The sequence below is a fragment of the Furipterus horrens genome, unplaced genomic scaffold (genome assembly GCF_987537825.1).
Source record: "Furipterus horrens unplaced genomic scaffold, mFurHor1.1.pri manual_scaffold_17, whole genome shotgun sequence".
Lineage (NCBI taxonomy): Eukaryota > Metazoa > Chordata > Mammalia > Chiroptera > Furipteridae > Furipterus > Furipterus horrens.
Genome location: NW_028327187.1, coordinates 7,796,923 through 7,824,416, shown reverse-complemented (window position 1 = coordinate 7,824,416; position 27,494 = coordinate 7,796,923). Strand labels below are relative to the sequence as shown.

The window sequence follows — 27,494 nt, the reverse complement described above, 5'->3', positions numbered from 1 at the left end:
ATGGTATAGGGTTTCTGTGAAGGTGAAATGAACACAGTGAACATGAAAATGCTCTATGACTGAAATAAATGTTACCTGAGAGCAAAAACTAAGATGTCCCAGAAACAAAGTATGATGCCCAGAGAGCGAACATCCAAACCAGCCTCAGATCAGGCAGCCGATGTTGCGCTGTTACGCCCACAAACTTTGTAACAGAGCAACTTGTGTAAGATCATGGAAGTACAGTCCCTCTCTATATCGCGGTTCATTTACCGCGGCCTCACTGTATCGCGGGGTTTTAAACAATATTATATTTAATTATCTATCACGGATTTTTCGCTATGTCGCGGGATTTTGCGGTCCTGTATACGTATGTTGTTAAAGTTACGTAGGATTAAGAGTGTAGAATATGTTTAAGAACATAAGTAGTGTTTATAAAATTGTGGAAAAGATTAATAAGGGAGTGGGGAAGGTTAGTAAGGGACTGGGAACGGTTTATAAGTGTGTGGGGAGGGTTTCTAAAGCCTTAAAATATATATAAATACTAAAATAAATGTAAGGTTCCTACTTCGCGGATTCTCACCTATCGTGGGGGGGTCTAGAACGGAATACCCATGATAAGTGAGGGAATATGTACCCTATAAAACTGTATTTTTAAAAAGTTAATGAAAACAAAGTACAGATCCAAAGAAAATGGTATCTGTTAGTCGACAGAGGGTGCAATCTCATGTCTTCGTTGGTGCCCAACCCAATTGGGCGTTGTCCTTTCTGCTTCTGTGGGCCCTGTGGGGCTGCGCACCTCCCTGCCCCCAGCAACACTGCCCAGGCCACAGGCAGCTAGGCGGAGTGTATCATTTGAACAAGTGACAAGTCATCTTCTCTGCAATTCTAGTTACCTTTTGCTCGTGCAGCTTCTAGGATGTTCCTTTCAATGCCTAAATCAGACGGCTGGAAGGCACAGGCTTTAACTCACAGAGAGTGGAAAAGCCAGCATTTTCCATTTGAAAGGGAAACCATGGAGAGAAAAGCATTGAGAGTCCTCACGTTTCCCTTAGAAGGAACTCAGTTTTGTACATACGTACTCACCATAAGGACATGGCTGCTTCTTGTGCTCGGGAACGACAGGTCGCTTTCTTAAGAAATTTTCAAGGCTTGGCCCGTGGCGTCCTAAAGGATCATCTGGAGGCATAAATCTGAAAGCAAGCAAGCAAGAGGTAAATGCCCTCCCTTCCGGTCCCACTACGCCTTATAGAAGTTCAGACCTTCATTACCTCTCGCCTATTCTATAGCCACAGCCTTATAATTGCCCTTCCTGCCTCAAGTCTATCTTCTGCTAAGCCAGCAGTTTCTTTCTCTCTTAGCACTTGATCACTCACTCACACACACACACACACACACACACACACACACACACACAAGAAAGCTTTTTTTCCTGTGTATAATTCTTCCACGACCATACATTCCAGCCATACTGGCATGCTTTGCTGGCTTCCCCAATGTGCAGCATGCTTTCACACCTTTTTAGCTTTAGTCATGATGTCCCCTTTACCTGTCACGCCCAGCAGCCCCCTTTCCTCTAGCTGTCAACTTCATCTCAAATGTCATCTCCTCTATGAAGCCTGTTCCTGTCGTTTCGCACAGATAAAACAGTTTTAAACATCGCAACCTTAGCAGTGATCACAACACCTTGTGGTTGTCGCTCCTTAAGGGTAACTCTTGTTTCTTACCCAGCATTTTATCCCCATGAGTCTACTGGGAGGAAACGTACTTGTCATTTACGAAAGAATACATCAGCAATCGCTCTTCTATAAACTTCTTCCATTCTGGCTTTTCGACTTGAAGGTCTCGATAGTTATCGTTCGATACAATGATGCCGTCGGAATCAAAAGCCAGTTTGACTATGAAGCGGTCATCGTAGCAGACAACTCTCCTGCCTTGGACCCTTCGGGATGGTGTGAATACGAGAATCTTTTCCTTCTCCAGTTTTCGCAGGATATCTTGATCTGTCAAAACACAGATCATATGCTCCAGAGTACAAACTATCTTCGGAAATTAACATTAGCCCCACATTATGAATACATAAGCTGCAACTGGATGAGTATATTATTTTCCCATAGAAAGTGGCCTCTCTTCCTGACTATGGGACCAATTTGGATTGTGACCTTAAACAAGGCTCCTTCCCCTTTGGACTTGTTTTCTTTCCGATAAAATGAGGGAGTTGGATTTGATGACAACTCAGTTTTAAACCTGTCATGAAGAGTGACAAAGAACACTGATATTCTAGAATTCTTCATGCTTATGTTCCCCCTTTGCCTGAAGCGCCAGCTTTCCGTTGCTGAAGAAAATAGGGCAATATGCTGAGGATGTGTCTGCCACAAGGAGAGTAAAGCATCCCTCCTAGGGACTTTTGCTTTCTGCCTAGTAGGAGGCCACAGCTAAGGGCAAACATCAAGCTGTAGCGTGTCAGTCCTGACCCTCTTTCCTTTTGGCCTCTGCATTGCTGAGGAAAGAAAGGCTGAGCTCTAACAGGGCCACGATCCACTGTCAGGCTGGGAGCCTGTTCAGCCGCTGGCACGCAGCTCCGTGACCCAGCTCCACGACACAGCTCCACCGGCCATTCACAGCACTTTCTCATTTGCCACATCAGGCAACAGCTGGGACTCAGAGGACTGGGGTCTATGTGGCTCTCAAATGTCGTAAAGAGCTAGCTTCACGTGTTGTTGTTAGTGACTGCAGTGATCCCACTGCTGTTAGGGCTGCCTGTGACTTCTGTGGACCTTAGGTACTTTCGCCTTCATGGGCCCCTTCTTCCACAAAGAAATATTAAAATTATACTTTCACCCTTTGAGTGCCAGCATCAATCACTGTGAGCGATGCTGACAAATTTTCCCAAAAATGCCAGTGTCGCTCCCGGCGACTTTTTGATGGCTATAAATGTAAATAACAATGAAATCATTCGTATTTTATGTTTTGCTCTCTTTTTTTTGCACCTCAGGTTATATATTGATATAACTTTTTTCTCCTGTTGATCCAAATTTTGAATTATGCATGGCACTCAAAAGGGTTAAAGCTGCATTGGTACAGAGACAAATAATCTAGTCAGATACATTATTAGACAGTCATTGTTATTATATTCAATTGTCCCCCTGATGTTAAAAAGAAAAGAAAATTTAAACATTTTGGTGGGACCCCAAAAGTCGCATGGAGAAATTGGCTCTGACTGACATGGGACTTTTCTCTCTCTCTATTCTACCCCCTAATTTGCAAGGACCACAACCACTTCTCTGGTACAGAATGAGATTCGTTTTCTACCGTAGTTTCTTCAGCCTTTTGGAAGACAGCCATGTTCATAACCAGAAGCATCCCCCTTCAGTCTGACGTCTATGGTAAAATAGAAAAGCACACTTTTTTTTTCCAGCTGTGTGCTTTATTCTTTGCTGAATTGAAGCTGCTTCTATTTATTTAACTGTGGTGTATGCCACCACAGAATGATGGTTTTCTTTGGGAAAATCTACTTAAAATACACTTAATTAAAATACATTTTAAGTCTACTTAATACACTTAGAAAAATAATGATCTAAATCAGGACCATCTCCCTCTCCCCAAACTAGCTTGCTAAGCTCTGCCTCTGGATGAGAAAAACAAAGTCTTGTTTAAAATTGTACCTGTAATGGGGGCGTCAGGCCGGGACTGCTCCTTTCTCCACGCAGGCACGAACACAGTAATGTCTTTATGGCCTCTATCGAGAAACCAGTCCACCGCAAGTTGTATTCCTCTGCAGGAGAACTCCTCTTTGTTCCCATGGCTTTCAAAAGACAGAGAGTGAGAGGCGAGGACTGACAACAGGTGGCAAAGGAGTGCTCTAAACAGGCTTTCTTAGCAGCAAGACATGAACGGTCGTGTATATATTGTGAAAAAGAGCAAATCAAATTCTTCTTTAGCCAGTTATTACCAATGCTGCCATTATTAGTCCTTCATTCAAGGTCACAGATGGTTAACCCTTCGAATGCGTCATTCGAAATTTGGATCAACATGAGAAAAAAATTATGTCAGTATATAATCTGAGGTGCAAAAAAAGAGACCAAAACATAAAATATGAATGTTTTCATTGTTATTTACATTTATAGCCATCAAAAAAAGAGTCGCTGGGAGTGACAATGGCACTTTTGGGAAAATTTGTCAGCATCATTCACAGTGACGCTGGCACTCAAAGGGTTAAAAACAAGTCCCAGTTTATAGTGACAGGTTATTTCCTATCACTACTTCCATTTTCTCTCTTCTCTTTCTGTTTCCACTATCACCTTCTTTTTAATGACTCAGATATTCTCAACAAATAAAAAAGAAGAGGTGTCACCAGAGGTTTAGATAAAGTTTATACAGAGGATTAGTACAGATGAATCTTAAGTACATATATTAAGTTTAAAAAAGAACAATGTCAGCAATTCCATTGCTAGGATTATATCCAAAAAATCCCGAAACACCAATTCAAAAGAACCTATGCACTCCAATGTTCATAGCAGCACTATTTACAATAGCCAAGTGCTGGAAACAACCTAAATGCCCATCTGTAGATGAGTGGATCAAAAAACTGTGGTACATCTACACAATGGAATTCTATGTAGCAGAAAGAAAGAAGGAACTTCTACCATTTGCAACAACATGGATGGAACTAGAGAAAATTATGCTTAGTGAAATAAGCCAGGCAACAAAAGAAAAATACCTTATGCTGTCACCTATTACAGGAAACTAATGAACAACACAAACAAATGAGCAAAATTGAACCAGAGGTATGTAAACAAGAAGTAGACTAACAGTAAAAAGGGGGGCGGGGGGGGAGGAAAAGAAAGGTGTAAGGGGATGGGTCAAGTTAAAAAATATATATATATATGAATGACCCACAGACAGGTGCAACTGAGTGGGGACTAAATGTGGGGGAGGGGAGGGACAGGGTGCAGGGAAACAAGAGGGCTAAAATAGTGAGACAACTGTAATGGAAAAACAAACCAAAATCTCTTAGTGGGGGAAAAATGAAAATATGAAGAATGGAAATGCCAGTTCAGTGAATATTAGGACGAAGATTTTCCTTCACGTTGTATATTTTTCTCCCTATTTGATCCCTCCAGAGTTTGGCATTCTAAACAAGTAAGTAATGACGTAAGTTCCTTTGCATAGAACTAATAAGACCAGTTGTCAACAGAGGTTCTTTTTTTTTTTTTTGACCAAGTCTTTGACTGGAATGTCAAGCCTAAAGGAAACATACTTGGCCTCAGATTGTTGCCAGAAAGCCCTGAGGAACTGGGAATGACTTTCAAAGGTAATAAAAGCCCGCGAGATAAAAGGCCTGGTACCATGGTTGGTTGTGCGGTCCACAGCAATCTTTCCAGGGAAGGAACGAAGGTTGTTTTCCTGAAAGATGGCTAGAAGGGACCTTAAGGCACAAGGAAAGACCAGAAAGACTTGGAAAAAACAGGTGTGTACGGGCAAGGATGAATGCCAGATATGTGGCACAGCTTCTGTGCCCTGAAGAACAGACTGAAGGTCACCCCAAATATTCCTTGGGTAAGTTCCAGCAAAGCAGAACTAAAGATCATAAGTGATCATTTGCTGCTCTTGTTATGTCTATGCAAACGAACAGGATAAATTAAAAATGGATTTAATGTAGTCCCTTTAAAGACAAGGAGGGTAACCTTAGGGAGAAGAATTATTATTCAAGGAAAATCACAATGATCAGTAGTAGAGTATAAAACAGGGCAACTAACCGTCTTAAAAGTCTCTTCTCCAGATTTAGAGACTTGTTTGCGGGTTATGTTACATAAATTAACACGTGTTTTTTGTTTTCAAAGGACATAAGCCTATGATCGCATTACCTGAGTGATTATCTGTACGCATAAGCCTCACTTAATCCTCTCTGCAGCGCTGCCTCCTGAGACTCAACGGTTTGGCTGAACTAAATGGCTGGGTTGGGGAAGAATGGGGTGGTCTGTGGACTTCACTTTAAAACGGGTTTCTCTTTTCTATCCTAATGGCTTGGACAGAAAAGGCCCAGAGGTCTGAGAGGGGGAAATACCTAAACTATTTACCTCAGCCCAAACTAAGTATAATGGGCAAAAGGGTTTTGGACAGGCGAGTTGTGCCTAGCACACCTTCTTACAAAGAAGCCTTTTTTTTTTTTTTTTTTTTTTTTTTTTCTTTCCCTAATATGGAACATTGAAAAATTAATCCCTGCCTTCTGTCATCTAGTAGTTATGGATTGAATGATGTCTTTTAACCCTTTTCGCCAAATCTGTTGCCCCCAGAACACAACAAGGACACCAGCCTGTTAAACCAAGCACGCCGATGACCGGAGACAGCCAACTGACCTGGAGTCTGCACGATCCTTCCCCATGTGGGAAGGCCACCCTCCCCTCCACACCCCCACTCTTATCAGGGTTTTCTGGACCCAAGGGTAGGTAGGACGACGACCATGTCCAGCTTGAAGCAGCTAGAGGAGCTTGAGACCTTCGCCCATTGTCCTTTACAAGATTACAAAGGGTCCTAATATTTGAGAGGGGGGGGATAGTCGTCGGCAGCCGTCCGTCTCGAGAGACGATGGTGTAGCTTCTTAAGAGTCTATCTGCACCGCCGAGAATGGCTGTGCAGTCCGACTCGGGAGTGACATGGTATCTGTCTCCTCCCGTGTTGAATCGACATCTTGTGATGACGCTGAAGCTACAGAGCCTGGGCAGGGTAATATGGAGGGTCTGCTGTTGCCCATGCAGCAGACCCCCCCTCTCTTCGCAGCTGAAGGGTCGGTCCAAGGGAAAGACGGAGTCGATACAGCTTGGCTTCAGGTGCGCCGCAGGAGTTGCCGGTGTTGACTACAACGTCAAACCGCCTTAGGGACTCCGGCTCCGGATTTTCTGTCGGGGTTTACTCCCTTAGCCTTTCCCCTGAAGAGGTATGCCGCAAGGCAGCGGAGGTTTTTTGGAGTCAGAGTTTTCCTTCTCTGATGTGCCCTGGCTGGAAGATCGAACCGGCGACACTTGGCTCGCAGGCCGACGCTCAATCCGCTGAGCTAAACCAGCCAGGGCAAGGGGGGGGATAGTGAATTTCTATGAACCAGGGGTATGGACTTGGGGGGGATTGCTGGGGGAGGGGGGTGGTGGGTGGAGGGGAGCAAGGGGGAGAAAATTGGAACTGTTGTAACAATATAATCAATAAAAAACATTATTAATAAAAAAAAAAAAAAAAAAAAAAAAAAAAAAAAAAAAAAAAAAAAAGAACAATGTCAGCAAGACAGACACACATATAAACACTAACTGAAAATAGTAACCATAGTTAATTAAATGTAAGACACCAACAAAAATCACAGTACTGAAATTTTAAGAAGTGAGAAATGCTTGTAATACTAAAAGAGAAAAGAAAGGATACAAACTGGTATATATAATATCTCGATTTTGTAGAAAACAGTCTATGTATAAACCCATAAAATACTAGAAAAGAAAAAATCAAAATATTACTAAAAATTGTTATTTTGTGACAGGGTTATTAGTGATTTATTTTCTCTAACTCCAAAATTTCTTCAAAATATTAAGTATACATCTTATAATTAGGACATGATGTAAAAAGAGAAGACATTCTACCGCAATTACTTGTAGACTAAACACTGTAAAAAATTCATTTGACTGGAAATTGGAAGAAGGAAAATTAGCAGATAAATTGGGAAAAGACATATTTATTCTCATCATCCTAAAAACTCACAAATGGTGTGCTAGTTTGACTGTGAAAATTCTGATCACCTCCCGTCAAATCTGGTGCTCTAACCTATACATAAACCACACTAAACTGCAGTAAATTCAAACAGTTTGGATGCTAAAACAAACTGGCTTACATGTAACAATTCCATGGCAATAGCTGGGTATTACCTGTCAAACAAGACTGATTAGAAGAAAAGACAATGTGATGGAGGCTCGCTTTTTAGATTCCTCCTCACTTTCTCACTGATAATCACTCAGCTACAAGAGAAATTAGCTCCAATTATATTGTTCCCTTTGGGTGAATTCATACATAATCTCAGGGGCCCCATTAATACATGCACTGCAAGACTTCCCATAGTCTTATCACTCTCGAGGTACATGACGAAAATTTATTAAATGCCCTTGTTAACATTTCCGAACACGTTCACCATGTTTAAAAGTCTCCGGTGAGTACCATAAAGCAATTATACTACTCTATTAAAAGTCAAAGCACTTAAGAAAAAAGAAATGAAAATATATTTTATTGCCAATACACTCCAAGGTAGCCTTACAGACAGCTACCACCGATTGCTTCTGAAAAGGTGGATTGTGGGTAAATTGGGCAAGCCCATAGTTCTTAAAGGGTTAATATTGGATTAACCCAGCATGAAGCTGACTTGCAGGGAAGATGTCCAGCTGTGCTTTTCTCCCACTGTTATAATACTGGTAAGTGAAAGAATAACATGAACTCTGGAAAATCAGAATTTTATTAGAGGAGAAATTTGGAGAAATGCGATGGGATTTCATTTCACTTGGCTCTGCAGTGCTATCAAGTGTGTCGTTCAAAAAACAGTCTAAAACTAGGAATAAATACAAGAATAACATTTGCTGTTGGATACCTCAACTTTATATTTTATACTACCAAATTATTTGTTTAAAATTAGTTTTCATCATTATAAAAGTAATATAAACTTATGGTAGAAATGTGGAAAATACATAAAATTATTTTTTAAAACCCTGCAGAATCTGTTTTACAAGCACTGAGAGACAAGCACTTCTCAGCATTTTGATGCATCTGTATTCTGATATCAATTTGTTAGCACACTGAGAACTATCAGGTTAAGGAAAATGTAAAATACCTATATATTAAAACTATGTCATTGGAGCATTCCATGAAGTATGTCAAATGCCCAATAGGAATCAGAATTCACTTTCCACATATATCGAGGTGGTAATGAAGTCCCACATAAGGACTCGATATGCAAAGTGTAGTGCTCAATAAATGTTTAAGGAATGAATAAAGTTTAAAAGTGAAGAAAAAAAAGTAATGCTTGCCAGGATGACTTGTTTTAGTCAAAACTCACAAAAAGTCTCATTGCAATTTTAAAAAGCTAAGACCTATAAGCCCATCTACAAAGCAATGAGGAGCCTATAGGACCTGAAAGTCAGAGTAGCTTGGTGACACTACAGCTCATTTTGTCCCATTAACTGGCTTAGATACAGATCATGATCCAGGTTCCAAAGCAAATTCTGACTAGCAGATGGCTCACCAGCCTCTCCCTCTGAGCTTTTTTAAAAATAAGGGTCAGATATTTGGGCTTCTCCCAGACTTAACAAACAATATGGTAGCATTTACACTTGGAAGCCTTAAGTTCACTGAAATGGATGTTTCCTCCCCTAGGAAACAGCTCACAGAACGAACACACTCTTCAGTACCTTAGCATATATTAGTATGTGAATCACAGGTACATCACTACTGCAAATATTAAACATATGCTGTCAATGACAAACAAAGAATCATAATGTCAACGCAGGCTCATCCAACACCGAGGATGAACAGATGTCATTATGTACTTTATGTGAGAAGTACTGGTCATGATACAATTTCAGCTCACTGATGGGGAAAACAAACCAAACTTAGACCAACGGCACTAATGAATGCATAAGCTGACTGTGGCGCTGAACTTTGACCGTGGAAAATACGATTGCAGAATAATGGACTCATCAGTAACTTACCTTATCAAATAAGGGAAGAGTTGCCAACAAGAACAAAGCTGGCAATTAAAACAAAATCCCCCAAATAAGGTGCAGTGTCCGTTTTTTGCTTTATTTAAATTGTGTGAGAAATCTTTAATGTAGTAAAGCAACTCCTACAAAAGACAACAGTTCATCTTCCCGTCAGTCTGACAGTTTGCTACTGGCACACTCTAGATATGTTAAAATTAATTACCTTGGTAATTAATTCTCCATTATTCCTTTCAAAGCAAAAGAACCATATAGAATACTTCGTAACTATCAATCCTTGGGGAGAATTTCAAAGACAAGGAAGACTGTATATCACCATGAACTCAAAGTCCTCAAAGGAGTGCCGGGCTCTTCTAAATCCTCCCCCCTCTAAAACACAAAACCCTATGTCCAGTCTAGGTGTTTTGGGCAGTCTGATCTGATAAGAGATTAATTGCAGCAGATCCCATACCGCTACCTCTCATGAATCATGCTGATTTATGCCTATTAGGCGGGGAGCAGAGCTACCTTTGGCCCGTTGAACAAAGAAATCACCCTCTGCTTTCCACTGGCCCACTGCATCATTACTATGTTGTGTGCAGATCATTTAACTTCCTTGTTACTATGCTTCTAGTCTCCCCTCATTAAAACAGGGACTACATCTCGCCTGGTTTTTCCACCGTGCGATGATGCTGTCATGATTTAAAAGACTTGAAAAAATAAATCTGTAAATGTATTAACTGCTCCTAGGAAGAATGCCAAGTATTCTTTCTTATTTTTTAATGATTTGAGAGAGAGAGAGAGAGAGAGAGAGAGAGAGAGAGAGAGAGAGAGAGCTATTAATTTCTTGTTCCACTTATGCATTCATTAGTTGATTCCTGTATGTACCCGGACTGGAGCTCGAACCTGCAATGTTGGCATATGGTGATGATGCTCTAACCAACTGAGCTACCTGGCAGGGCCAAAGCATTCTTAATAACACTAATAGCCACATAGTGTTGCATGATATGGTTGAAGAGGCACTGGTGTCAGATTCATGTTTTGATAAAAGCTTTGTCATTTACTACTTGTGGCACATTGGGCAGTTACTCAGCCTCTCTGAACCTGAGTCTCCTCACCTGCAAAAATGAACTGAATTAGTCCATTTCTACAGAGTTTTTAGTGAGGATTATATTATATATGCAAAAGGACCTGGCATGGGATATATTTATAAATGTTAGTTTAATTTCATTCATTTGAAGCCAGACGCTTAAGTTCAAGTGCTTACTTTGCTACTTACTACCTATAGGAAGTCAACTCAAGGAAGGCACTTAACTTGGCTGAGTTCTAGTTTTGTCATCTGTAAAGTTACTGTGATGATTAAATAGAACTGTAGTAGTACCCCTCTACATCACAGTTCACTTATTGCAGCCTCGTTGTATTTATGGATTTTTAAAAATATTATATTTAATTATTCATCGCAGATTTTTTGCTATGTCACAGAATTTTGCGGTACTGTATAGTAAATACTAAAATAAATGTAAGGTTCCTACTTAGTGGATTTTCACCTATTGCAGGGGGGGTCTAGAAGGTAATACCCATGATAAGTGAGGGATTATTGTATATATTAAAGTGTATCTGCACATAGTCCTGCTAAGCAGCTTCTGAGTACAGCAATGGTATGTTTCACAAGACTTGCCCTTATTCCTGATCCCTGGTATCTGTGTGGGAGCATCCAATATTGTGCTGCATACTGTGGGGAAAACCCTGGATGTGAAACAAGGTCCCTGCCCTCCAGAAGAATGGGAGAGTCAAGTGAGAAACTTGCTAGTTTAGGCTTTTTACTTGGTGCTGATCATGTATGGTCTAAGAATCTCACTGAACTCATCGAGCAGTGGTAGACTCAATGGAAATTTGGCTCCTGATCACTGGGGATGTTTAAAGCCAAAGCTGGATGACAACTCTTTTGAGAAAGAGAAGAAGGAACTTCGAAGGCTCTCTGACATGAAATAAAAAATTACACGAGAGAGTATGGAATAAAGTGTGAAGGCACTCTTGGTTCTGTATTGCTTTCCTATTGCTGATGCAACGAGTAGGACACATTCAGTGCCTTAAATGCACACCTATTTATTCTAGTTCAGCAGATCATTAGTCTAAACTCAAAGGGTTGGCAAGGCTGTGTTCTTTCTGCAGACTTTGGGGGAGAATTAGTTTCTCACCCTTTTTCAGCTTCTGGAGGCTGCCCACACTTCTTGGTCCATGGCTCTTTTTTTACATCACCCTAACCTCTTCTTTCCATCAGCATATTGAATATTGCCCACTATGCATTCTGATCCTGCTGCCTCCCTCCCTCTTATAAGGACTCCTGTGATTATATTGAGCCCACCTTGATGATCCAGGATAATAATCTCACGTCAAAGTCCTTAACTCAATCATACCTGCAAAATCCCTTTACCATGCAAGAAAACGTACGCACAGGTTCCACGGATTAGGATGTAGACATCTTTAGGGAGCTATTATTCAGCCTGCCATAAGTGCTGCAGCTCAGAGGCAACCACTGGGATCAGAAAAGTCAGAATGTTGTATGTGGTGATAGTGCCTCATAAGTAGAAGGTCATGCCTAGGCTGGGAAATGACATGAACACAAGTAGTGGGCATAGAAATCAGCATCATGTAAAGAATGATGTAAACGCATTAGGGTGAGAGATACGGTCAAATAGGAGAAGGAAAAGATCAGATCACAAAGCCAGGCAAAGGGATCCAAATTTGGTAGAACGGTGGCTGGAAGTTACTGTAAGTTCCAAAGTAGGTCCCAAAGTGACATTATATTTATTTTTTAACAAGGTTACCTTGTTTTTATTTTATTTTACTTATCTGTTTTTAGAGAGAGGGGAAAGGAGAAAGAGAGGGAGAGAAACATCACTGTGTGGTTGCCACTGACACGCCCCTAACTGGGGACCTGGCGTGCAACCTAGTCGTGTGCCCTGACTGGGAATCGAACCGGTGACACTTGGTTCGCAGGCCAAAGCTCGATCCACTGAACCACAACAGCGAGGGCCTAAGTGACATTATAAAAGCAACATTTTCAGGATGATTGGTGTAGCCAAGTACAGGTCAGAGGGAGAACTCCAAGAAAAACAAAGGCCAAATGGTTACGTCTTTTCCGAAGCATCACTGATGTCCGAGCTGCTTTCAGGACAGCTGAAGACAGATCGGCAACAATGTCAAAGTAGAGAGAAAAAGCCAGGCCAGAAGGAGTTTAGCCTCTGTCCACCTAGGGGAGCACAAGCTGCAGACAACAACCAAGGCCTATCATGGTGCTCGGCAAAGGAAGAGAATTTCTATGCACTCATGGCAATTTTAAAGAAAGAGAGAAAAGGTACCAGTCTTACCTCATTGCCACATTACTTCCATCGATGACAACTGGCCTCAAATTGTCACTGCTGTCTGTTTCATCTTCAAGAGACAGTTCAGGGCTTGCAATCTCTCGGGAGCTGGGCCCCCGGGGCACTAACAGACTCAGGTTGACCTGCCCTTCCGAATCACCTTTGTTCCCAAGTCTGACAAGCTCTGCCAATACATCGTTGATAAGTGATTCTGGGCCCAGCTTGTTCAGCACCGATTGAATCTGTTCCTCCGCATAACCAAGCTTTAGAGCAAAATCCATCTTGGCCTGGTATTCCTTGTCCACGTCAAGCTTCCCATCCTGCAGAAGGCTGCTCTGGGAGAAGCTTGGGCGATCTAGGCAGGGGGATCTACAGAGTTGGCGGTGTGGCTTGGAGGAAATCTCCTTTTTCTTCAGCTGAACAGCCCCAGGTTTGCAGCTGTTGTCATTGTTGGTGCCGCTCTTGAGGCTCATCTGTTCAGGGTCACTCTCGGAGCTCAGCCAGTCTTCGGAGTCAGCGTTGCCCTGCTCTGCGCTGTCTTGCTTGGGCTGCTGCTTCTCTTCCTTGGAAGCACTCTTCTTCATTTTTGGTGTCTCCACTGCAGCCGTGGCCGTCATCCCGTTAGGTGGGTCTGAGAGCTGCTCAACGTTTTTTCCTTTTAGCCTGCTTAGAACCCATGTGCAGCGGCATTTCTTTGTGGTCAAGTGTGGTGGCAAGGGTTTGTCCGTTTGGTTTGGGATGTTCAGATGTTACTAGTCCCTACAAATGAACACACATACCACAATCGTATTTAGTAAACTTCTGGAAAGGCATTTCGGAATACAGCAGTTTCTTCCTAAGAAACTATAGGTTGTCTGACATTTTATTATTACTATTGTTATTTTGCTTAAAACAGCTGGGCTCATCTTACATTAAAATACATACTTTTTAATTCTCTAATACTTCTATAGATAAGTCTTTCAGTGGTGGCCATAATGCTATAATTCCCCCCTCCTGCCACACACAAATCACAGCTCAAGTTAAACTGCTTATCACAGCTTTGAGGAAGAGAAACATGGCATTTCCATAGGGTGCAAAAATATAAATATCCTTGAAAGGACTCTCTCTCTTCCTTTATGCCAGGTAGGTTGTCCAGACCCCACAGCAGGTGCTTCTTGCTAGAGCTGAGCTCCCCTCCTGAAGACTGCAACCTCTCCAGCGCTGCTCCATGCACAATATCAGGGCGCTCAACTACTGGGGAAATTTAAAACCATTAAAATTGCTTTTAAGTGCCTGAAGAAGGCTATATAAGGGAAACAAATAGAGAGAGGTGTGCTCCAGATAAGGAAAGAGGTTCGTGCGCACTCAGGAACTGTATCTGCAGCCTCTTATATTTATTGTAATTGCATTTGTTGTATTGGAAAAGAAAGAAAATCAACTCAACTTGCATAAGAAACCAGAACATTTACAAAATAGAAATTACAGAAAAGAATTGGGGACAGTTTTATATCCAAACTTCTCACCGAACCTCATCTGTCACGGCGGGTTTAGTTCTAACCTGGCTACAGCGTTTCCTGCAGTTTGAGCCGCAGCTTCGCGGGTGTAAAATGAAGATACTGATAGTTACCTCACAGGGTAATGGTTATCGTCGGCAGCCGTCCGTCTCGAGAGACGATGGTGTAGCTTCTTAAGAGTCTATCTGCACCGCCGAGAATGGCTGTGCAGTCCGACTCGGGAGTGACACGGTATCTGTCTCCTCCCGTGTTGAATCGACATCTTGCGATGACGCTGGAGTGTCCTCTCCAGTGAAGCTGAAGCTACAGAGCCTGGGCAGGGTGATATGGAGGGTCTGCTGTTGCCCATGCAGCAGACCCCCCCTCTCTTCGCAGCTGAAGGGTCCAAGGGAAAGACGGAGTCAATACAGCTTGGCTTCAGGTGCGCCGCAGGAGTTGCCGGTGTTGACTACAACGTCAAACCGCCTTAGGGACTCCGGCTCCGGATTTTCTGTCGGGGTTTACTCCCTTAGCCTTTCCCCTGAAGAGGTATGCCGCAAGGCAGCGGAGGTTTTTTGGAATCAGAGTTTTCCTTCTCTGATGTGCCCTGACTGGAAGATCGAACCAGCGACACTTAGCTCGCAGGCCGACGCTCAATCCACTGAGCCAAACCAGCCAGGGTAATGGTTATATACAATGAGTAAGAGAAGTGCTTAGATAAGTGAACAGAGCATAGTACGTTCTCAATGTGTGTAAAGGGTGCAACACATAGCACTAGGGGTTCGGAAAGGAAGGGAGGGAGGGAAGGAGGGAGGGAGGGAGGGAGGGAGGGAGGGAAGGAGGGAGGGAGGGAGGAAGGGACGGAGGGAGGGAGAAAGGAAGGGAGGGAGGAAGGAAGGGAGGGAGGAAGGAAGGAAGGAAGGGAGGGAGGAAGGGAGAAAGGAAGGGAGGGAGGAAGGAAGGAAGGAAGGGAGGGAGGGAGGGAGAAAGGAAGGGAGGGAGGAACGAAGGGAAGGCTGACCGTAGGGGAAAGCTGTAGACCTGTGAGTGCTGACCAGCTCTTCAGGTTGCAGCTGTGCTCACTAATCTAAAACCAGACTATCTATGTAACCCATGTACTAGGGTTTTCCAGTTACACTTCAATCCTATTTTTACAAACAGGAAGAAAATCTACCAATAGCTCCATCTAAGAATGATATGCATAACTGCATGCTTACTTAAAAGACTGACATGTGGAAATGGCATATGCACGCAGAATTGATATGAGAACTGACATTCAGACAGCATAGAAGAACTCCTCTAATGATTATTCTCCCACTTGTGAATTCGATATGGCCCCTTAATTAGCCAACACATAGACAACGATTTTGCTTTTACTCCCCCATTAATGTTATTCAAATTTTAAAGACTATTCCCTTTTTAAGTTCCACATTTACTATCTGACTTACCTTATATTCTCTTCAAAATAATGTCTAGGACATTGAGATCCCTGGCCCTGTATTTATTCAAAACTCCAGAGTCACTTGAAAACAACTGTTTATAAGACTAAATATATATTTTATTGCTTTTAAGTGACTGAAGCAATGTACAAGACATATGTGGCTGCTCTTAGCTAGTGGAGCACAGAATGTGTTTCTCCCCTACTAGTTGTTCCAGCTGATGCTGGTGTGAGCGCCTTCACCACGTTCGCAGAGACAGACATACAATAGCAAATCTACACTCAGGAAAAATCCCACCACAAAGAAAATCTTCATTGAAATTAGTAGGTATTATTGGGAAATTGCCCTACTCAATAACCTAAAGTAGAACAGAAATAAATGATGTAGCAGACATAAAGGTGGATTTACCATTCAAAGCCTTAAGCAATATAATTGTTTAAAAACTGTTTTTCATCTGTCCTAGAACCTATGTAGGTGTGTGGGTGTCACGTTTTTGTGTTTATTTTGTATCGTTTTACAATGCAAACCTCTTGAAGCAATGATAGCAGGAATGTCTTTTTTAGTCAAAAGAACAGCTACTGAGTGCCAGACACTATGATAAGCCCTGGGTCTAGGAAAGGAAACCAGAACTGACCCTTGTCCTCAAAGAACTCACAAACTAATAAAAAATTGGCTAGAAGTGGCCCTACAAAGTGCTGAACCACAATTCTATACAGGGCGATCGTCTCAATTAGAGTCCAAGCTGGGACACTTTTGAGAATGAAAGGAGGATGATTAATTATGATGTCAGAACAATAGGCGAACCTAATGTCTGGTTGGTCCTTTAGGTTACTTGAGAATTTCCATTGACATACAGAAAAGGAAATGTTTGATTCTGTCAGTGGGGTTGTGGATGGGAGTGGTGGTTGTAGGGATTAGGAAGAAGTTCAAGAATGATATAATACTTGAAGTCATTTTCCCCTTTTTATTGAATTTATTGGGGTAACACTGGTTAATAAAATTATACAGGTTTCAGGTGCACAATTCTACAACACATCATCAATATGTTGTATTGTGTTCAGCACCTCAGGTCAAGTCTCCTTCATCACCATTTACCCCCCTTTACCCTCTTCTACCTGCCGCCACCCACCTCCCCTGGCAATCAGCACACTGCTGTTCCTGTCCAAGAGTTTTTTCTCTTTCTTGTTTTTTGCTTAATTCCTCCACTCCCCACTGAGCCCCCCACAACAGCTGTCAGCCTGCTCTCTATGAGTCTGTTCCTATTTTGTTCATCAGTTTATTTTGTTCATTAGATTCCACATATAAGTGAGATCACATGGTAAATGTCTTTCTCTGACTGGCTTATGTCACTTAGCATAATGCTCTCCAGGTCCATCCATGCTGTTGCAAAAGGTAATGAAAATAAAAACCACAGTGAAATATCACTTCACACCTGTAAGGCTGGCTATCATCAGTAGACCAACAAACAATTGCAGGCGAGGATGTGGAGAAAAGGGAAGCCTAGTGCACTATTGGTGGGAATGCAGACTGGGGCAGCCACTGTGGAAAGCAGTGTGGAGATACCTCAAAAAATAAGAATAGAGTTACTATATGACCCAGTGATTTCATTTCTGCGACTATATCTGAAGAAACCCGAAACAGTAATTCAAAAGAATATATGCACCCCTATGTTCACACCAGTGTTATTTACAATAGCCAAGATTTGGAAACAGCCCAAGTGCCCATCAGTAGATGAGTGGATAAAAAAGCTGTGCTACATCTACACAATGGAATACTACTTGGCTACAAAAAAGAGAAGTCATTTTTTGACTTATTAATAAAGTACCAGGAAATATGTTAGGGGCTGACGACATAAAAACAGACATGGTCTCTGAGTTCAAGGTACTTATAGTGATGGTGGTGGGGAGTGAAAATAGACAATAATAAAATAATTATATAATTCACAATGACAAGCTATGACAAGTGATTAAGAGACAAAGAAAGACAAAAACTGCATTTCACTTGTATGCGAAATCTAAAAAAGAAAAAGACAAACACAGAACGAATGAACAAACAAAACAAAAAGAGACTCATAGAAACTGAAAACAAGCCCTGGCTGGTGTGGCTCAGTGGATTGAGCACCAGCCTGCAAACTAAAAGGTCAGCAGTTCAATTCCCAGTCAGGGCAGGTACCTGGGTTGTGGGCCAGGTCCCCAACTGGGGGCACGTTAAGAGGCAACCAATAGATGTTTCTCTCACACATTGATGTTTCTTTCCCTCTCTTTCTGCTTCCCTTCCTCTCTCTAAAGATAAATAAATAAAACCTTAAAAAAGAAAGAAAGACACTGAGAACAAACTGATGATTCCCAGAGGAGAGAGGGATGGGTGGGTGGATAAAAATGGTGAAAAGGAATATAGTCAATAATACTGTGATAACTTTACAGGGTGACAGATGGTTACTGCACTTAATGTGATGATCACATAATAAGGTATATAAATGTCTAATCACTATTTTGTACACTTGAAATTAATATACTATTGTATGCCAACTATACTTTCATTTTAAAAAGTATAGGAGCCGTGAGTTGAGGCTTGAAGGAAACAGTAACAATTTTCTGGGCAGGGAAGAGTTTTTAAAATTATAGATATATGAAGATTAATATGGTATTGTGCCTTAGTCAATACCTCATGTCTAATATTACTGCTGAGTAGTAATAAATAAAAGCACTGAGGATGTCTAAAAGAAAATAGTTACTTTCGCCCAAAAAGGAAGTGAGTGGGGAGAAAAGTTTCAAAGACGACGCTCTAGCATGTACTTGTGACAGGTGTTGAAAAGAATTTTTATCTTTCATTGTTATTGATTGAAAAAAAATCCCAAATGAATGCACTGAAGACTGGCATACTATGGAAAATCACGTTAGTCAGATGAAGTTATAGGACTAGGATATAATTTAAGAAGCTAAGAGCTTTGTCACCAGAAAGCCATGTGCTGTATGTACAGAGCTTACCTATAATTTGCCGAAGAATATGATTAAGCAAATGACTGCAAACTTGCATCTGAATCTTAAAAAAGCAGAGAAACCTATGCAGGCAAAAGCAGCCAATAGTGACCTCAATAAATTTCCCCCGAGAAAAAACAAAACGAAGTCTTCCGGTCTGCTCAGTGTACTTTCTTCCTCCACCTCTCCCCCATCATTCGTTTATGAAATACAATCCATTCATTTTGCATGTTCACAGAACAATTTTCCAAGGTCAATCCTCAGGTGCTACTACAAACTTCATTTCTTTAAACCAAAATATGCCAAAAAACACCCTGGATGGAGACAGAAATATCTAACCATGTCTACTGAGCCAAAACCATTGAAACTGTTAAAAAACAAACAAACAAACAAACAAAAAAAAAAAACCCAATTGCCAAGTAGGACAGAACTATCCAGCAGATGCTAAGTCAAGAACAAAATAGTAAATTCTTAATCATCTACATATGGTTAAGTTACTTTATTATTTGTGGAGTTAAGTCTCAAGCTTTGCTCTGTGAAGGCATATTTTGAGATAGATTTAGGAATACTTAGTTAGACAACTGTATTTCCCTTTCCCTTCTCACAATTTTTTTCATAGCAGGCATCCTCAAAGAAAATGTGCACCTAAAAATTATCTGCTAAAGTGGGATTTTTAGTGGGGCCCAGGTAATTGCGCAGTGGCTATAGTTGAGTCATCCTAAGAATACTAAGCTCTTTTCTTGGTTTCTACTCTTCAAACTGTACAATTTTTCTAAAAGAATTAGCTTTGAAGAGAACAAATCCAAATCTGTATTGTATTAAGCCATCATACTTTACTTTAAAAATGGCAAAAATAGCTCTGGCTGGTGTGGCTCAGTGGATTGAGCACCGGCCTGTGAATCAAAAGGTCACCGGTTCGATTCCCAGTCAGAGCACATGCCTGGGTTGTGGGCCAGATTCCCGGTTGGGGGGGCATGTGAGAGGCAACCGATCTATGTACCTCTCGCACACTGATGTTTCTCTCCCTCTCTTTCTCCCTCCCTTCCCGTCTCTCTAAACATAAATAAAATCTTTAAAAAATAAAATTTATTATTAAACTTTAGGAATAGTAATAACATATGAGCAATAATCTCCATTTGCATTGCATATTAGCGTTAGCTAAGTGCTTTCACATACATACTTTCAATCAGCAGGGCCACATCATAACCTACACAACCCAGCTTTGGGTTGTTATGTCTTATATAGCCCACCTTTAATTCCTTGTGTCAAGCACATCAGCTAAAGAAATTACACAAATCCCAGGAAGAAACATAAAGTGTAACCTTTCTTAATGCTTGGGAGGTTAACGGGTTTCAAACCTTTACTGATTCTCAAAATGTAAAGGATTCACATCAAAGCTAATTGAGATAATCCAAAACCCAAAATCTAAAATGTGTTTCCATTTTCATTTCTATTAAATCAATTACATATAGCAATTATAAAGGAGATAAAGACTTGCTGCAATGCTTCCTCAACCTCCAATTATGCCCACTTGTTCATGCACTCTTGAATGGTTTATAGGTAGGTAGCACTTAGCAAACAAATAAGTATAAAAAATAGCATATTTTCTATAGTTTGTGAACACGAGATTTCCTTCAGTGAGAAGATGGCTGTCAGCCTGTCTGTTTTTACACTACCCTCTAAAACAAAATTGGCTTTTTCTTCCTTTAATTTTTTTGTCTTCAGTGCATTCTCATTATGATGTATGTCACAGCAAAACCTGTCACCACCAGAACTAAGCACAACCAAGCTTTTTAAAAGTTTGATTTCATTTCATAGCTTTGCATGATTATATGGCTTCAATCCTTGTCCTTTGCCCCATGTCAAGTGTCAGAGCTTTAGACAAAATGCTGATAGGAAAGTAATAGTCTGTTGATTTTCATCATCCATTCATCCTCCTAGGATTTTAAACATAAAAGACACACAATAATTTGATTTCAAGATCCATTATTCCTAGGTCTTAAACTGGGGCTCATTTTCCTGCCACCTTACACCACCATTTAGCCCATCAGGGAGGACTTATATCCATAGCACATCTAAAACACCTTACACTACCCACACTTTCTTGTCCAAATGAACTGAAACCACATTGTAAAATGCAGCGTTAAGTTATACTGGATTTTATCTTCCACAGATAAAAGCATTTGTAGGGCGCAACCTTCCAGAAGGACAGGAGAGCTGTAGGTTACATACTTACTAGTGACTTCTTGCTCTGCAAAGAAGGTCTGCAGAAAAATCAGTTGACACTCGTGCGGGAAAGCTGCATCATATACTACAGGAGATGGTCCCTGCTGGAGTAACTGCAGCGAATGTGTGTTCTCTGGTCAGTAGTGAAGGCTGGGGAGTTATTGGGAAAGTAGCTTCTCCAGAGGACACAGCTACTTCCTTCCATGACTCATTTGTGAAGTTCCTCCTCTCTCTTTTGCTCTCTTCTCTCCTCTATTACCTCTCCCCTTTTACTCTCCTTCCTCTCTATTCTCTCTCTTTCTCTTGGTGCTACACACCTCCACCCCTAAGACTCTTTTGATAAAAGGCTGTAGGGAAATGAGGCTAAACTATTCTGTCCTTCCAGTAACTGAAAAAGAAAAAAGTGCTTGTTCTATGACTTCAGCGGGAATAAACATATCTTGGACATCCCATTCAGTTAATAACACTGAGCTTGATCTTTTGTTTATTCCCTCCGATTTGATTACTTAGAAAAATGAGAATAGAGTATATCCTGATTTTTTTTCTTCACATGCAAATTAATAGACTAAACTGAGAAAGGACTTGATGATCAGGACAGTTCTGAGGGGTGGCTGCAGTATTGCAGCCATGACATCATTAGCTTAGGTCTGGTTATCCCCAAAGATCTTCAAGACAAAATCTGAAATGTACTGAAGGGAAGACGGAAGTAGAAGGGAAAGGAGTGGAACAGATGTTATTAGACTCTCCCAAGTCTTAATTCTCCTTCTTTAAACCAATACATTCTTTGTTTTCACTTCTTCAAACAGTTATGTGTTGTTTTTGTAACAGCTCTGTTTTATCTCAGTAGCACTGCACTTCTGTGGCCAGCAAAGTTCATAAGAAACCATTACAAAAATATTTCAGAGGTTTTCAGAATAATGAATGCTTAATAATGCAATATATGTTATACTAAATGTGTCAACCATGTTATGCCGGAGGTACTCCTGGATGCCCCATGAGCCTAGCATGCTGGTGATCCTTAAAGTTTCCAAAAAGGAATAAGGAAGCCAAAGAATAGTGAAAAGCTTTCTGCATCTGGAGTTGGAGTAAGGAGATGTGGATTCAAATCCTCCTTCTACCACTTAAGAAAGCTGCGTGACTTTACGCAGGCATCTCACCTACGAGTCTGTTTTCCTATCTGGGAAATAAAGATACTCTTATCCGTCTGCTGAGATGACTGATGCGAGGAACAAGAAAGTGTATGATGAAAGTATGTTATAAACGGTAAAATTGTATGAATGTTAGCCACTGTTACTGGTTACTGCAGACAGAGGTATGAACTGCTTCATAGTAAGCAGCTCATAGTGTAGTAGAATGAGAGTCAATAGATTTAAATGCTAGTACCAACTCTACTGGGACTACTAATGGGATTTCGGGCGAATTGGAACTCTCCGTGCATAGTTTTCTTTCCCCTGTAAATCGAGAACAATGATGGCATCTATTTCATAGGGGTTTGTAAAGGTTAAATACAAAACATGTGAAAACTGGATATAAGCTGTAAAGTTCTCTACCAGTTGCCCACCTAACTAACCTATTTTCATACCCCAGACTTGGTAGGTTGCTTCCCAGCAACTGTACCGTTGAAACACGTCAAAGCGGTATTTCTCTTAGCCTTGCATTCATCACTTATCAAGGCCCTGGCTGGTGTGGCTCAGTGGATTGAGTGCCTGCCTGTGACGAAAAGGTCGCCAGCTCAATTCCCAGTCAGGGCACACGCCTCAGTTCTGGGCCAGGTACCCAGTTGGAGGTGTGCAAGAGGCAACCAATCAGTGTACCTCTAACACACTGATGTTTCTCTCCCTTTCTCCCTCCCTTCTCCTCTCTCTGAAAATAAATAAATAAAATCTTAAAAAAAAAAAAAAAAAAAAGACATCACCACTAGGAGGATATCCAAAAGCTGCCCTTCCACTTTATAACATCACTGTGCCATTTTGAATCTTTGAAGTTCTTATTGTCCACTCCTTCTCGGCATACTATGTACCCTGCACTGCTCCAGGTACTGAAGGTTCTAGAACAAATATGACAAGTCCCTATAAGGTGCTCCACATTCTCTTAGGTGAGGTAAACATGTAAAAAAAAAATAGCTACAGAACAATATAATATGCTCTCATGAAGTTGTTCATAAGTGCTAAGGGAATACCAGGGAGGGAATAAGTAGTTCTGTTATCTGAGGTGACGGAAGTAAAATTTGAGCTGGCTTTCAGGGTTTATCAGGGAAAAGGTAAGGAAGTTGCAGAAGACACTGACCAGATGGATTAGCACATAAAAGGGCAAGGACGTGTGAAAGGCTATGGCGGGATCAAGAATAGTGAGTAATGCTCTCCACGCTCAGGATTCTCTCCCCTTTACTTCTCTCACTTCATTCTCTCCCTCATTTGTTACAAGTCTGTCTCTCTCCACCACCAGACTGTAAGTTCCGCTAAAGGCAGGAACCATTCACATTCATGTTTGTATCTCTACTTTACCCAATCCCAACATCTGACATATCGCTATGTATGTGGTGGGTTTTAATAACAATTTTATTAAATGTATTCTCTTTTTACTACTGTAATCTCTGCCATATTCATAGAAGCCTGCAGTCAACTTTAGCTGATCAAAATAATAAAAACCATTTGACTTTATATCAGTTATATATAGCCCTGACTTTACCTAAATGATGATGAGTGAGTCACTTATTACCTATCTAGAGGCAATTTCCATAAAAATCTGTCTATACTTGATTTTATATTTCAGTCAACATTAATACTATTTTTCTTTTTTGCAAAGCACTTTTTTTTCATAGTAGAGGTCAAAAATAATAAAAACTGCCCTTGCTGGTGTGTCTCAGTGGATTGAGCACCACCCTGTGAACCAAAGGGTGGCCAGTTCGATTCCCAGTCAGGGCACAGGCCTGGGTTGTGGGCCAGGTCCCCAGTTGGGGGCACGTGAGAGGCAACCACACACAGCTGTTTCTTTCCCTCTCTGTCTCCCTTCCTTGCCCTCTTTCTAGAAATAAATAAATAAATAAATAAATAAATAAATAAATAAATAAAATCTTTAAAAATAATAAAAACTATGTATAGCAATAATTTTCCAAATGTCTCAAAGTTTATGTAATTACCTTTATGCCATGAAAATTTTTTTATATTTACGTGACTTTAAATAAATACTAGCTATGAATGATGTCAACAGAAAGTGTCAAGAAAATACCTCTAAAAATCTGCTTGTCAATAAAAATAATGTGAATAATAACAAAAATTGTTAAAATCAACTTTCCCACAACTCTGGAAATTAGGCAAAGATTTGCAATCATCCAAGGAGTGTTTAATTGTAAAACAAAAATCAAAAGCAAAACACACACACAAAAAAAAACAAATTGTGTTAGCTAAACTTTGATTAGAACAGAAAATGTCGTGGCATTTTAATTTCCCCTATTCCCATCTCCCCACCCCCACCCCATGTCAACAATGGCCCTGAAAGCCAACAGCCTCACAATCATAGCAGCCATGAGAACCGCCAATTCAGAAGCCAACAGAGGGAAAGGAATGAATTTGGAGTTTCTCTGAAGTCCCATCCCCACAGAATTATCATTATCTGACCTGTATGGCACTTCCTTGGAAACCCTGAATCACAGGTGTTGCCCTCATTTGACATGACTTAGAGCCGGGGCATGGTAAATAGATGCCCCCAACCAGGGATATTTATCAAAAACAATTAGAGGCAACTGTTTAACATAACATGTGTCTTAGGTCATAATAACAGTTGGGGCAAACAAGAAGCTGACCAAAAACTTATAAGGAAAAGCTTGGAACTAGATGTCCACAGGGGACACTAAAAAGCTTCAAAATATCCCTGGGTATCTAGGACATGTGCATGCACAGGGCTGTGTATGTGCTCAGTAAAGACCTAAAAAGGCCCTATTCTTTCACCTCTTGCTGACTTTAAGGATATATTCATCATAAAATGAAGGCTAAGGCTAAGTTATCAAGTGCCTTCTAGACTGTTGAAAGTGTGTCTCAATGTGTACACAAAGTCCCTTGGCTAAAGAGCGGAAATTTATTGGTTTGTGGCACTGAATTTCTTTGTTGAATCGTTAACTGATAACTTAGCTATTCCAATCAGAGACCACATCACAAAGAATGCAGACTTTATGGAATTACTTCAGAAGTCATTAAATAACTGGACAGGCTGGCGTGGCTCAGTGGATTGAGCGCCAGCCTGCAAACCAAAAGGTCGCTGGTTCGATTTTCACCCAGGGCTCACACCTGGGTTGCTGGTGAGGTCCCCAGCTGGGGGTGTGGGGAGAGTAGACATAAAAGTGCACCGTTTTTGTAGGTGGTTGAAGTTAACCTGTTATCAACTTAACATAGACTATCAAATATAAGATATACATAACAAGCCCTGGCTGCGTGGCTCAGTGGATTGAGCATCAGCCTGCGAGCCAAGTGTCGCTGGTTCGATTCCCAGTCAGGGCACATGACTAGGTTGCACGTCAGGTCCCCAGTTAGGGGCATGAGTGAGAGGCAACCACACAGTAAAAAAAAAAAAAAAAAAGATATACATAACATATATATCATCTTTGGTCAGGTTTACTGGATGGTCAAAACTGGACAATATATTCAGTAATAAATGGGGCTATTAACTTCCCTGCCCTGCCAGGGCAGTAAGCCAGAGCCCAGAGACTGTGACGGCTTGTTATATGGGGGCCCGGAAGAAGCCTGAGTGTGCACTGAATTCCCTGGTCGGATGAGACCAGTGATTTTGCTCTCCGGTTTGGGGAGACAATTGGCTGTGCTCTCTGTTCAAAGTGGTACTGTTGAGAGGGCTACACAGCTTACTCTGTGTTCCAATTAGGTCCCCTGCTTGGGCAGGCTAATGACTGTTTAGCAATGAGCAGGGCTATTAATTAGATTCCCTGCCTGGTCACAGCAGGAGAAGCAGCCGTCAAACCTGTAAACCTCTTTGTTTGTGTTTTCATTCAAACTGACCTGCACACCAAGTTCCCTGGCCTTTGGCTAAACAGGGCCATCGGTTTTGCTCTGCCCACTATCAGCTCTCTCTGCCCTTGTCCTGACTCAAGTGCACTTAACCAGATGGGGCCAGAAGACTCTTCACAGCAGGTGGGGCTACCTCTCGGCCCCCTTGCCTGGAAGAGGAGGAGGAGTGTGTCAGGCTACTCTCAATTTCCCAAACATGCTTTCCAGTTGGGAGGGGCTAGGAGCTACCCTCCGCCTTAGCTATGAATTAATCCCCTTGTCTGTATAATAGCAAGGAAGCCTCCATGCCTGGTAATGGCTTTGCTTTGGGTAATCACTTCTGCCCACACACTTCTTGGCTTAAATACCACTAAGCCAAACAGCTTCCAGGAGCTGTCACCAGCACTTCTGGTCAAATGGGCCTGAAAGGCACTCTCTACAGCAGGTGGTGCTATGACTCAGCACCTTGCCTGGGCATGACCAAACTAGTCTCTAGTGATGGACAATCAGGCGTTTCTGCACCCCACCAAGTTCCGTGGTCAGAGTATGCCCACTGACTTGGTTCTGCAGATGAGCAAAGCTGCTGGTGGGATAGCTACAAGCAGCACAGGAATTGCCAAGGTCCATGTGCTGGGTGGTGCAGCTCTGTCACAGTCAGATTCTCAGAGGCTGGGTCCTGGAGCTTCCCCTGAAATCCCTGTAGTGCACGATCAGAGCGGAGGTTCCCACAAAGCAGCCCACAAGGCTGGGGGAGACTGCTTGCTCCCACCTCCCCCCAGGTTCTCTTTTCCCACCAGAGGCACCAGAGGCTTGGGATGGTTTTGCACTGCCCTGAGGGAGGAGCAATGTGGTGAAAATGCAGATGCTTCTTACCCTTCTAACGCAGTGTGTCTTGGTCTCTGAGGTGCAGGTTGGTGCTTCAGCCTCACCCCCATGTTCTAGGATTCTCTCAGTGGCGTCTTATTCTTGAATAGATGTTAGCTGTTCTCGTGAGCGGGAGTGAAGTCAGGAATTACCTATGTCGCCACCTTGGTGACATCATTCTGAGCTTCAATGTTAACATCTGTAAAGTGGGGATAATACTTGCTGGTCATAATAAAGATTAAATAAGATAATAAATGTAATGTACCTGTATATTCCAGGTCAGTTTAAAAGTCCAATAAATATTTATGAAGTACTTGCTATAGGCCAGCCATTAATTTTGATACAGTGATATATAAATAGTCCCTGACCTCAAAGAGTTTATAAAATTAATGACTCACTCTATGTGGTTGGTGTGGCCTAGTGGAAAGAACATAGACCCTGTAGTCAAACACCTATGT

At 41.5% G+C, this 27,494-nt stretch overlaps 1 protein-coding gene across 1 annotated transcript in view; it reads right to left on the bottom strand.

The window, feature by feature from the left end:
* ZC3H12B (zinc finger CCCH-type containing 12B) overlaps positions 1-27,228 on the bottom strand; it is a 32,185-nt gene extending 4,957 nt beyond the window's left edge. The window contains exons 1-5 of the mRNA XM_090264932.1: positions 27,046-27,228; positions 13,070-13,822; positions 3,645-3,784; positions 1,748-1,982; positions 1,066-1,172 (exon numbers count right to left, since the gene is read on the bottom strand). Of these exons, the coding sequence (XP_090121058.1) occupies positions 1,066-1,172; positions 1,748-1,982; positions 3,645-3,784; positions 13,070-13,680 (1,093 nt within the window). The 5' untranslated portion in view covers positions 13,681-13,822; positions 27,046-27,228. The remainder of the gene's footprint in view (positions 1-1,065; positions 1,173-1,747; positions 1,983-3,644; positions 3,785-13,069; positions 13,823-27,045) is intronic.
* Between the last annotated feature and the right edge of the window lie 266 nt (positions 27,229-27,494).